General features: G+C 39.1%; 1 protein-coding gene across 8 annotated transcripts in view; it reads right to left on the reverse strand.

Annotated features, from left to right (window-relative positions):
* TFB1M (transcription factor B1, mitochondrial) overlaps nucleotides 1-9798 on the reverse strand; it is a 29730-nt gene extending 19932 nt beyond the window's left edge. Inside the window, exons 1-5 of one of the 8 annotated variants that reach the window (XM_080389800.1) lie at nucleotides 9711-9798; nucleotides 8450-8607; nucleotides 6786-6937; nucleotides 3025-3133; nucleotides 1091-1242 (exon numbers count right to left, since the gene is read on the reverse strand). In XM_080389800.1, coding sequence (XP_080245926.1) covers nucleotides 1091-1242; nucleotides 3025-3133; nucleotides 6786-6937; nucleotides 8450-8582 — 546 coding nt within the window. In that variant the 5' untranslated portion in view covers nucleotides 8583-8607; nucleotides 9711-9798. The other 7 variants (XM_080389804.1, XM_080389801.1, XM_080389803.1 and 4 more) reach the window with 7 other exon arrangements.
* Nucleotides 9799-12079: the final 2281 nt, after the last annotated feature.

Here is a 12079-nt window from a genome sequence, read left to right on the forward strand (position 1 = left end):
GAGGTGCTGGTAAGAAGACATATCACTTTCATAAATACAAAGCCAAGAGCTTTCCAGCCTTTGTGGTATGATACACCTCTTGCAATGGCAAGGGAAAAAAAACGGTAAGTCCGAAAGCATTGTGGAATAAGTCATAAGAGTATCTCAAGTTGGAAGGGACCCATGAGGATCACTGAGTCCAACTCCCTGCTTCTCACAAGACTACCTACATGTCTAAGAGCGTTGTCCGGATACTCCTTGAACTCTGACAGGCTTGGTGCCATGACCACTTCCCTAGGGAGCCTGTTCCAGTGACTGACAACCCTCTCAGTGAAGTACCATTTCCTAACATCGTTGCTGGGACGGACAAGTCAACCTAGTATCAAGTGATCTAGAATTAATGTAGTAGATGAGTTTGGCCTTTGAGAATCAAACTATTGAGACAAAGTAAAATCTCAGTTTGCTCTTGGACTTGCTGTGACAGAACTCAAACGATGCCCTTTTACACACACAAGACTGACAGCAATCAATTAACAATTTTAATATCAAATCTTATTCAAAAAAGTCAGTCAGTTTCCACGGTTCTAACAAACACTCCCTGTGTTTTGAGTGTTCCATCACAACTGGAACCAATGCCAACCTTCCATTTTTCCTTATTTAAAGGAAGGTGTCTCTTTTTAAAAAGATTTGTAATTAAGGGGGAAAAGGCAATAACCGAGTTTTTCTTGAGAAGGTAAGGAAAAATAGACTGATGAAATGGTGCATGAATGACTGTGAGAAAAGAAGGGTATATAAAAATGGAAGAGTGCTGTGGAATCTATTCATGTTGAAGAAATCAGACCAGAAAAGATGAAGTACCTCAAGAAAATATATCCCTCCCTAAGAAATAAAAAAAATACATATATATGTATGTGTTATAAAAGGATCAGAGCAGATGATTAATTCAGTATTAAAATTTGTAATTCACAGCCACACAAACTAAAAATCGAACTAACTCCTCTCTTTTTAAACCTAAGATAAGGTTTGTACTTTTAAACAAAAGGTTGCATATAAACAAATTTTCATTCAATTCAGATTCTGTAGAATTTTGGGAAAACACGTAATGTCTTACCTCTGCAACTTCCTTCTGAAAAGTCAACGTCATCTGTGTCCTGCCATAAATAAAAGGTCCATCCTTTTTAGAAACATTTTCAAGCCATTTGATGATTAGAGGAGTTGAAACACTGAAGGGCAGATTCCCAATGATATGTATATCTGGTGGCTCTGTTAGCATTTGGTGGAAGAAAAACAACCGTCAAAGTTTTGGGTAAGATTTTGCCATGAAAGAACATGTAAGAAAGAAAGGTGGGTGCATATCAATCTAGACTAAAAATATGAAAACAATTTTTATCATGCCATGCCAAAATTATGCCTTTCCATTTATACTTGTCTTACACTGACAAGACTGCTACTACTCTCAGTAATTACTTGGAAAAAAGTGGTTAGGTTTGGTTCTCATTTACATTTGAATAAATCAGTAGCTTTCAGCTGATTTTCAGCTGATCAGTAGTACTCCAGAATAGCAGAACTGTAACAACAGCAAAACCACAACAGTGTTTCCATGATTTTAAAATTATAACTATTAGATGGAAGGTAAATAGCCACACTCATCCTTCTGCCCCACACATTCCTCCCACGGCCACTCCCTGAGTCTTCATAATCCCCAAAACAATCACCTAGCTCAAACTGAATGGAGCTCTCCTTCTGTACAGAGTCCTCTGAAATCAAAAGGTCTTTGACCAAATACTAGACTTAGCCATAAGCAGTGATATGTATTCTATTATCGATCCTATCAGTACATCTGTGTTGTACAACACAAAGCAGGCATTTAATTAGCAGGGATCCTCGTGTCTAAGCAGAGTGTAAGAGAAGTGAACAAAACAAAAGCAAGTGTGTTGTTCCTTAGATACTACAGCATTTAGTAACAGGAATAAGAGATGATAATATCAAACTCAAGCTGGTTTTCTGGCACACTTTACTTATTATGTGCTTTTAAAGCTGTGATATTTCTAGCGTATTTGTGATATTACACATGTATCAGAGATAGCCAAGTATCTTTCTAAAACCCAGCAGCCTTTCAGATTTTCATATTACAGTAACACAGAAAAAGTACATCTTACCTCTAATTAGTTAGCTCTAAAGACAATAATTGCTTGTATATATGTTCAAGAAAGGTAAATTTTTAAAAACTGCACTACACCTTCAGTGCTTATAGTTTTGTTTTGTGAAGCATTTACCTTTTGCAATGAGGCAAATATGGCATGGAATTTATCAAGGTGAACATAACGTGGCATAGTCCTTAATGTCCTAAGTCAGAAAGTAGTTTACTATGTTCTTCAGGCACTGCAGACAGTGACTCCACCTTAAAGTAAGAAATTTAGAAAAGGGGACTGGGAAGTCACCTCTGATTTATCTAATAATTTATTTTAAAAGGGAGGTGAAATTGAGTCCTATGAGAACCTCAGACTGGGGGGGAGAGGGAGCGGCAGAACCACCCCAACACCCCAAAACGTATCTCTGATTATATTCTACTTTTGCCAAAGATAATCCAGCTGAAACCAAAGCAATTGACAAAACTGAGATTTTGAAGACAAATTTCCTACGTTTCAAAGGAAGTTACAGGAATTTCTTCAATGGGCCAACAGCAGTGGTGGCTTCTGGCTTCTTCAGGAGAAGGAAGCAGTTGGGAAGAAAGTATACCATTTGATTTGCTTCTACAGCTTCCAAGAATCATTATTGTACATTCAAGATACTCTACAGTTAAAAACTGCAAAGCTCCTCACTGTTGACTAAGGTGACTGTCACACAAATTCCACCACTTTGTCTTAGAAGAGGAATATGATTATTTTCTTCTAACAAGGAAGGAAGTTTGCTTGTCTCTTTCCTTACCTTCAGAATGTACTGGAAGAAAGTAACACCTGCACTGAGTAAACTCCAACTATATCATCACACTTAAAACTAATTCAGAAGACTGAAAAATGAAATAAACCAAATCAAAATACTAACCGTCTTCCCAGTTCTTTGTTAAATGCTTTGGAAAAGCCTTCTCCATCTTATATGTCAGGATATCTCCATGAACAATGTGCACTTTTCCTGGAGCTGCTTCAGATAACATCTGTGAGCAAGCAAGCAGAATTCACAGTATTAACCAAACTGATTTCCAGTTTCAGCCACAGCAGGAACAAAACCATTGCTATGTATTTATCTTCAATACACAAAAAAGCACAATAGCAGTTAAAAATGACCACACTATTGGTAAGTACTTACTTTCAAAAAGCAGACACTAACAAAGAAAGTTTATTGTGTGATTCTGTAAATGCTTACTATTGACAGCTGTAGAATTCTTAATAGGAAATGTAAACTTGAAAAGACTGCCAAGAGTCTCTTCAACAAGGACAATTAACAAACCCCAGGGCCCCTAGCAGGACCCCACCTGATTTAAGTAATAATGCAGGCAGCAAGTTTTGCAGTCTTTAGATCCATTACCGATGGAAACATGGCACATGTTGTTTATTCTGTCTCTCCTGCATCTGTAGGGTCTATCATCCAATTTTAGCCGTATGTGATACAAGGCTGCAGAAATATTCAGTCATTTTTTTCTTTTACATAAAAAAAGGGGAAAAAAGATTCTCTTAATACTCCCTTAAGTAGTCTGAACCCACACCATTAAAAACCAAGAAGTTCCCAAAACAAGGGAGTAAGTACCTAGGCATACAGGATGTGTATCTTTTTAGGTATTACAAAATCCACTCTGTTGTTAACTTCTCTATCCCACTTCTGCAGCTTATCTAGTATTTAATAAAGGCTGAAATGCAAACTCAGAACTAGCTGTGGTTTGGTGACCCATTTTTTTGATTTCTAGTGTCAGTTTACACAATTAAGATTAGTTTAGTTTTCTTAATGTTGTATCTCTTACAGTATGAAACTATGCAAAACCAGCACAATTCAAAAGCAAAGATGACATTTACAAAGATGACATTTGGAGATTTTTATTGTTCCTAAGTTGAAATAATGAAAAATGGCTTAAAGAACAATTTTGCCTTTGCACAGAAATCCAAATCCATAACCAATTAAGTGCTAGTGGCTTAACTGATGAAATAAACTGCTCACCATTGTTAGTTCCATCTTCAACCTGAGGACGTAAACACAATTCAGGTTGAAGAGGGAACTAACAATTTTGCTTGTACAAACAAAACAGGGTACAGCCAGCTTCCACAGATCTGTAAGCCAAAGGAAAGTGCTGTTTTCTCATACTGTTCACAAAATGTTTGCATGAAGTTTTTATGAGTAAAAGTTTTTCTACCATCGTAACAGCTAAATATTGTGCAGTGTATTTAAAAAAAAGCAACAAAAAAAGATTAACTAAATACTAAGTGTTCCTACATCTTTTAAGTGCATCATTTCTAAATAATAAAAATAAATCTAACCTCAACTCCAAACCACTTAATGGATTTTTCAGCATTACACTAGCAATTACACAGCATACACATTCATTAATCTGCCATGATTTGGCAAATTTTTCTTTGAAGCCGTAATAAGTGCTTTAACAGGATGAAAGATAATGCAAGATCAATAAAGTCATAAAATAGCGCAAGAGGAAGCAGACAGCTGCCTACACAATAATGAATTAACATTCGTTACGTTGGGTTTTAATAATGGTTATCATGTCAAGAGGAGTTTGGGGTTTTCTTGAGTACCACAGTTAACATAAATGAGAACTGCATCTATAATTTGTGAGAAGAAAATCACAGTTGCGTATTTCGAATTTGAAATAAAGACTCAGAAACCCATTGGAACTTTTTCCACTTTCAGGCCAACGTGTGCAGCTAACAGTTCCATGGAGCTCTCGTGCACCTAGCACATGAGCCACATGATTCTCCATCATACAGATTCTCTCATTCTTCACACACAATCCAAAAGGGTACAATGAAAACATAGAGTGCATAGTTTAAAAAATGAATTTGTATTCCCATAAGAGTTCTATTTCTTTCACTCTCTGGATGAGAGTGCCCCTTCTCTCCTCATCAATCTTTCCAGCCTAACAACTATTAGGGTATATGGCATAGGGAGATTGTGATTCTTTTAAAGAGAGACAGAACTGACAGACTCCTAGCTTGTGTAAACTTTTACTCCATACATGTATGTTCTTTGCTATATTTCAGTTTTGCAATAAAGAAAATCCCAACTTCACTTTTGTCATAGAGACAGCCTGAAAAGTTAATGAAAAATGCTGCTTGCTTTACATTAGTGATTTTGTAAGTACCTAAAGAAACATTTTTAAGTAACAGTTAATTGTTACTCTCTGTAACTCAATTGTTAATCTCTGACATTCTTTGTTATTCACATCTCAACCTTTTTATGAGCATTTGGTTTTGATAGAGCTTTTAATTGGAAATCAGAAAAAATAGGTATTACAACCCACATTATTACAAAAGAAAGATTCATTCTGTTATGTGTCATCGTATTTGGAGGGGAAAAAACAACACCAAATTTAACACTAATGGATGCAACATATTTCTTTTTCATTCACATCCAGTTACTGAGTCATAGCAACTTTATATTCAATAACTTTGTTCAGACATATTTATTTCTACTGTGAGGAGGTTGCTAATTAAAAAGAATGACTAACATTAATTCATTTGAATAGTAAAAGATAATTAAACACCAAAAGCTCATTATAGACCCTGAGAAGTATGTTTTTATTCAGAGAAATCTGTTGTAGTGGCTGCATTTTGGAAAATCAGAAAAATTGTCTAAGTACTTAAAAATTTGTTAACTAGAGCAAGTATCATTTAATCTTAAGTTATCTCCAGTCCCAAATCAGTTCTTAAAATCTAAATGAAAAATACAGATTTGGCTCCACTCAAGAAAAGTGAAAACATGAAGTTTTCATACTTCATAAGGTAAAGATGGCATGCTACAAATTATCAATGGCAAACCTTACAAAGACGTTACTACATGTTTATTCAGGTTTCAGGATATGCGCAGTTTCATTGATATTTTACATTAGTTTTGTCATACAAAGAGATGGCAGCAGTTCTCAAGTGAATTACCCATTTATTTTCACTGCTGATTTACTACAGAAGACATAGTGCAATATAAAGAAAGCCCTTTGAATTGCTATAATCTGAGATTGTAGAGACAGAAGAAAACAGGCAAGTCTGAAGAGATTTTTGCACTCTGTTTTTCTTGCTAGATTTATGCAACCAAATTCCATAAACATGTAAACTTAATAGCACAAGTAGATGGCATTTGAAAAATGCTACAATGACTTGTGAACTTAAAAGTCTAAGAGTGTTTTTTTCCAAGTGTAAAATAAACACTTGCTTTACTCTTGGGATTCTGAATTCTAATCCACATTGAACTGTATTAACTGGAGATAGGCTTTCACAATTTCATAAAGTATAATTATTAGAATGTAAATGAAAAATATGGCCAAGGGACATTAAGTTCAGCCTTCAAACAGCTATTTCACCTGCACAGTGAAATGCACCCAAAACGTCTCAACCTGAAAAGACCAGACAGGCCTCAGCATTAATTCAGTTGCAGGATGAGGTTCTGAAGGGCCTATGAGAAAGCAGAAGCAATGAATTGCTATGCTGTGTATTTTCATCTTCAAGCAAATGCCAGCTCTGATTTAAGCCAAAGAAGCAAACCTATTTTAAATGCTGAGATCTCAACAAGACGCTTGGAACCTTTCTATGTTCTTAAATTGTCCTTATGCAATTGTGTGAATATATTTATGCAAATTATTCTCCAGTTGGTACCTGCAATCCTGGAATAAATCGAGGATCTTTTTCAATTAAGAGGAGTTGTTCAACACCAGCACTGAGAATGGATCTGGTAATTCCTCCTGGCCCAGGGCCCACTTCACAGACATGGGCATTTTTCAGCTCTCCAGCTTGTCTCACTATCTTGTCTGCAAGACACAAAGAACATGCTAAGCCTTTATTTTCTAGAAGATCCAGTTCACTAAGACAAACTTATTGTTTATTGTTAAAGCGCAAGTGTGCTTATCTCAGAACAGACACAGTGACACATCCCAGTTAAATGATCACATGCCTGCTAGACTGCACAGAATTCAGATTTGTTTCATACTAGAAGATACACTCAAAAATTTAAAAAATACTATTTTCAGTTTAATGTCTGCAATACACATTGTTGCTCTGAGAGTATTACTTCTCATCACTAAACTAGCAGTAATATTCTCCTGCAAGTAACCAACCACTTGTATTCAGCATCCTGAAGTCTCACTACTTATGCTTATAAAGGTATTTCACTACAGTACCTCTGTTCTAAAGGAAATTTAAAAAGTAAAAGGAGATACAGAGAAGCTTTACCGAGTTAACAGTATGTACAGAGTAATTTTATGAGGGAAGAGCTGGAGTAAAGTAAAAGTTGGAATACAGGCAACTGGTAGTTATAGGAAGTGGGGCAGCTGAAACATGAGGAAAGAGGATCTGTACATAAGTGGAAGGATACAACACTGGAAGGTATTATAGCCACGAAAGAAAACAGATTAAGGATTAAAACAAGGATTAAAAATGTAGCTAATGAAAAAAAGGGATCCTTAGGAAGCATGGAGAAGATGCTGAGAAAATTATGCTGCTCATTCCGTAACTTCTTAAGTATGCAACAGAAATAGGAAATGTCTGTAGACTTGCCTACTTGTAAGGTTTTACTAAATGCATGTATCTTTATTCCAGGGTAAGAGTCCAGTTCTTCAGGAAGTAGAACTGTGTTTCATGTCCATATCCTAAATCTTTATCAGTCTTGAGTCTTCAAATGTAATCAAATTGTCAGCTACATGAAGCTGCACTGCATTTATTACTGCAAAACACAGCCACCACTAGACAGTAAAGAAACTCACCACTGACTGAACAGTGCCAGCTTTGTCACTCATGGCTGACATGACGATGGAGAAAACTTCATTGTTCAGAACAATGTAACTGATTCAAAAAAAGCCACAACATCTCAATAAACTCAAACATATGACCTTCCTAACCACAGTATATAGTAAACGGCACAAAGCATTACAGTACTTTCTATAATACATAATAATCTGAAAAAATTACTCATTTTTTAATCAAACTCACATATTATAATACTCCCCGAATGGCAGATGTACAACTAAGGCTTGGATTCTTGCATTTCAACCAATAACCCATATTTTATATAGGAATACAGTTTCTACCTAAAAATTACTCTATAATTAATAAACACACACATTTTCTAGGAATTTACAAGTCAATTTGTCTAAGCTAAAATTACTTTTAAAAGAAGGCTTTAAAGGTTTACTGTTGAGCTCCCATTAGTCTGACATGTCATCATGCAAACATCATCATATGATCTCCTTAGCTAGAATCTGGATTTTGAAGAAAACTAGGATCTGTTTGAAAGTAGCTAAAAATATTAGAATAAAATATTTAACCTGTCAATCGCAAATCCAGTAGAAAGTTCTGGGAAAGTTGTTTCTGTGCTTTAAGGCGGTAAAGTTTAATGATATCTCCAATAGTTGGCAGGGGAGGCAGACGGAAAGCTGCCACCTTTCCTGGAACAGCCATAAGACAAACGTCTTGTTCCTTCTTCCTAGGGAGACATTGAAAAGATGAGTCTAGCATGTGCAATAAATTCTAATATACTTAATGTTAAAAACGTTACTAAGTAGACAAGCCAAGGCATGATTTACAAATCATTATGGAAGTGCTGAACTTGAGTATTTTGACTATTGTATGCAGTGTTTATACTCAGCATGTATTACTGGATTGGGGCAAGCCGCATTTTGTAGCTTTACCAAAACATCTAGTAAAACAAAACCCTCCCACGATTGTTCAATATCAGTCTTTCATTACTTCATAAAAGAATCATTAAGGATAATCTGCTTGGACTCATGGCATCATGTAAAGGCAGACTATACCTGAAGTGTCCCTGAAGTAGAATTAAAAGTGGTTTTTTGGTTTTTTGTTTTTTTTAATTACTGAATGACCTGCTTTTCCATACGGGGATAAAGAAAGGAATCCCAAGCTTAAACAATGGCATCAGAAAATTTAAAGAAGTTAAAAAAATAGTATTTTCACTTTCAGCACGACAGGACAGAACGCTTCGCCAGGCTTGCTTGCTCCCGCCAGCCCCAGCATCACACCTCGGGGCCAGCAAGCCCCGGGGCCAGCTCCCGCCGCCCGCCAGCGGGCCCCGGCACCCAGCGCTGCGGCCTACCCGCGGCGCGGGCGGCACCGGGCTGCCCGGGCAAAGGCCGCCCGCTGCGCTGCAGGCCCCAGCGGCCCCGTGGCAGGGACCGATGGGGCCAAAGCCATGGAGCGGCGGGACCAGCGAGCGCCGCCGCTCCTCTCCCCCCAGCAGCAGTGAACCCGGCCGCCCCGCCCCCGCCCGGCCAACCCGGCGGCCCCTCCCGCCACGGCCCCGCCCCCGCCCGCGGCTGAGGGGGGAAGCCCCGCCCCACGCCCCGCCCACGTGCCCCGCCAGGCGAGGCCCGGCGCCGCAGAGGCCGCCAGCGTGGCTGGGAAGCGGGGCCGCGTGAAGGACCAGGGGAGTTGCGGGGAGTTGCGGAGCGGTGCGGGACGCGCGCGGGGCCGCCGCACAGGCCGGGACGGAGGCGCCATACGGCCGCACACGCTTTTTCTCCCTCTGCTTTAGCGAAGAGGAAACCTCAGAGCAGCGGCGCGGCAGCTTACGGGCAGAGCGGGCGCTGACCCGGAACAGGAAGTGTCTCTGTCCTGCCCCGGGGGCGGTGGCGCTAAGGCGCGTGCGCCTCTGCCAGTGCCGCCATTGGCTCCGTGTCCCGGCCGCGCCTGCGCCGTGAGGTGGCTGCGCTCTCAGGCCGTGCCCCTGCGCATGCGCGGTGGCCGGGGCGGGGCGGGGGCTGCTCTGCCCGCCCGTGGCGCCCATTGTTCCTCCCGTCGGTTCCGTGCGGCACTGCCGCCAGCTCGGGCCGCCGTTACGGGCTTTTCCGTGCGCACAGTATAAACCTTTTGGAAAGCTTTCACCTCCCTGCTGCTCATGCGGCAGCCGCGCAGGAGGCCCCGGAGCGAGGCCCCATGGGAGCTGCAGGCTCTGCTGGCAGGGGCGGGCCGCAGGGGTGGGCCTGGAGGCGCTGTGACGCCGGGTGTGCAGTGCGGCAGCAAAGGCGAATCTAGGCAATAAAAAAACCTGCTGGCAGTCATCATCATGTGTTAAAGTGCAGTTCGTTCACTTCTGTGGTAACTCGATTTGTCTGATGCCCTTTCAGATTGGTAGAACTGGGTCAGGCATGTGGGTGTTGGCAGTATGTTTTTAAAAGACACGGAAGTAAAATGGGAATGTAGGTGCACAGGTAATCTGGAATAGTATTGGACTTGCATATTTACAATGGAGGTTTGGACTTTTAATTTGAGCTGACAGCTAGGCCATTTTTCAGCATGTCTGGATACAGCACAAGCATCTGGCTCTGCTCATTTGTGTGTATTACAATTAGTTTTATAACATGATTGGAACATGTAGTTTTCTTCCTTTGAAAATAGGAAGACTTCTAAGCTCCTGTATATCAGAAACTTTTTCCAGTTGGAGCCACACAACACACATCTTGATCTGACTGGGAAAATACATTGAAGAAACATTAAATAATACTGGTTTTACAAATAACTGCATTATATAAACTGAGCAACTGCATATTGCAACAGAATTTTAGCTACAATATACTGTGCCAACATAGGTGCGTGTGTTCATACATATGTGCATCTATGTATATATTCTTAAAACATTCACTAGTTTCACTCATCCTAAAATTCACTGGTAGCATCAGAAGCCATTTTGGCAGAGTATTTCTGTAATATCTTTTGTCACAGTGGATTAAGAAAGTTCCTTTCTCCACAGCGCTTTTGAATAATTGTTGGACTTTAAAATTCTTCTTCCATTTTGCCTTTATAATTCTGTGCTTGATGTTTCAGTGCAACTGAATGCTAAGAAGTTTTCAGAAAGCTAAACAGTTATTAAAAAGTCACAGATAATCAGGGATATTGTTAGATAGATGTAAGAAAACGAAGATGTTAAAATATTTGCAAAAAGGAATTCCTCACAGGATAAAAAAAGGGTGTAATTCTAAATAGCTTTGTGCATTAGGTATAGCTTCTGCCATCAATAGCTGTTTTAGTTAATCTCAGCAGATGCTGTCATGTATTTTAGTGTTCTCCTTTGAATTTAGCGGAAGAATATCTGCACCAATACCTTTTTTCATATGTGGGCTTAGTCATGTTCTGAGATCAATCAAGTTTATCACAGTTGAAACCTACACTTATGAGATAAATAATTTGTGTGTAAACATCAGTGGAGTCAACAGGAAAAAGAATATAATGCAAAGGCGCTACATTTTAAAAAAATGAAAATGATCTAATTATGCAGTTATTAAAACATGGGGAACTTTGCAGGTGGTGATAGAAAAGGAGCTGGCCTAAGATTTATTGTTTACATACAGTAGAATATTGAAATAAAATGTCCTGGTGCTAACCTTACCTGAAACACTGGAGTTTTGAGTTTGGTGGGTATAAAGTATTTGTTGTAATATGTATTATTTGAGCTTAAAGTAATTATAAATGAAATATAAAATGTAAGCTCCACCTGTCGGTGAGAATGTGGGATTTCAAATGATACTCATTACTTTGCCTAATTCCAAAAGGGGTTAATGAGAAAATAATATAATGGTAATTGTACTACTTAAAATCTGAAGAAATCTGAAGGAATATGGGCTGGGTCTTAGGAGTAGCAAGTGGCATGGGATGAATCAGCTTTATGACCAGCTGAGGCATCCAGGCTATTTTAACTCTAAAGCAAAAAAGATTCTAGTTTAAAAGTTTTCCTCATTACGTAAAAAATGTCGTGTCAGAGCATTGTTTTAATAATGCATTTCATACTTGGTTGTCACCAAGGCTGAACGTTTCCATCTCACAGCCTCAAGTCTCCTCAGTCTTTGTATACAAACATTGTTCTGTCATAGTTAAAGCACAAGCTAGCTCTTAATGAAATGCACATACAGAAGTTCCCAGATATTTCATGTGACCATAACTCCTAC

The sequence above is a fragment of the Falco punctatus genome (genome assembly GCF_963210335.1).
Source record: "Falco punctatus genome assembly, chromosome: 5".
Taxonomy (NCBI): Eukaryota; Metazoa; Chordata; class Aves; order Falconiformes; family Falconidae; genus Falco; species Falco punctatus.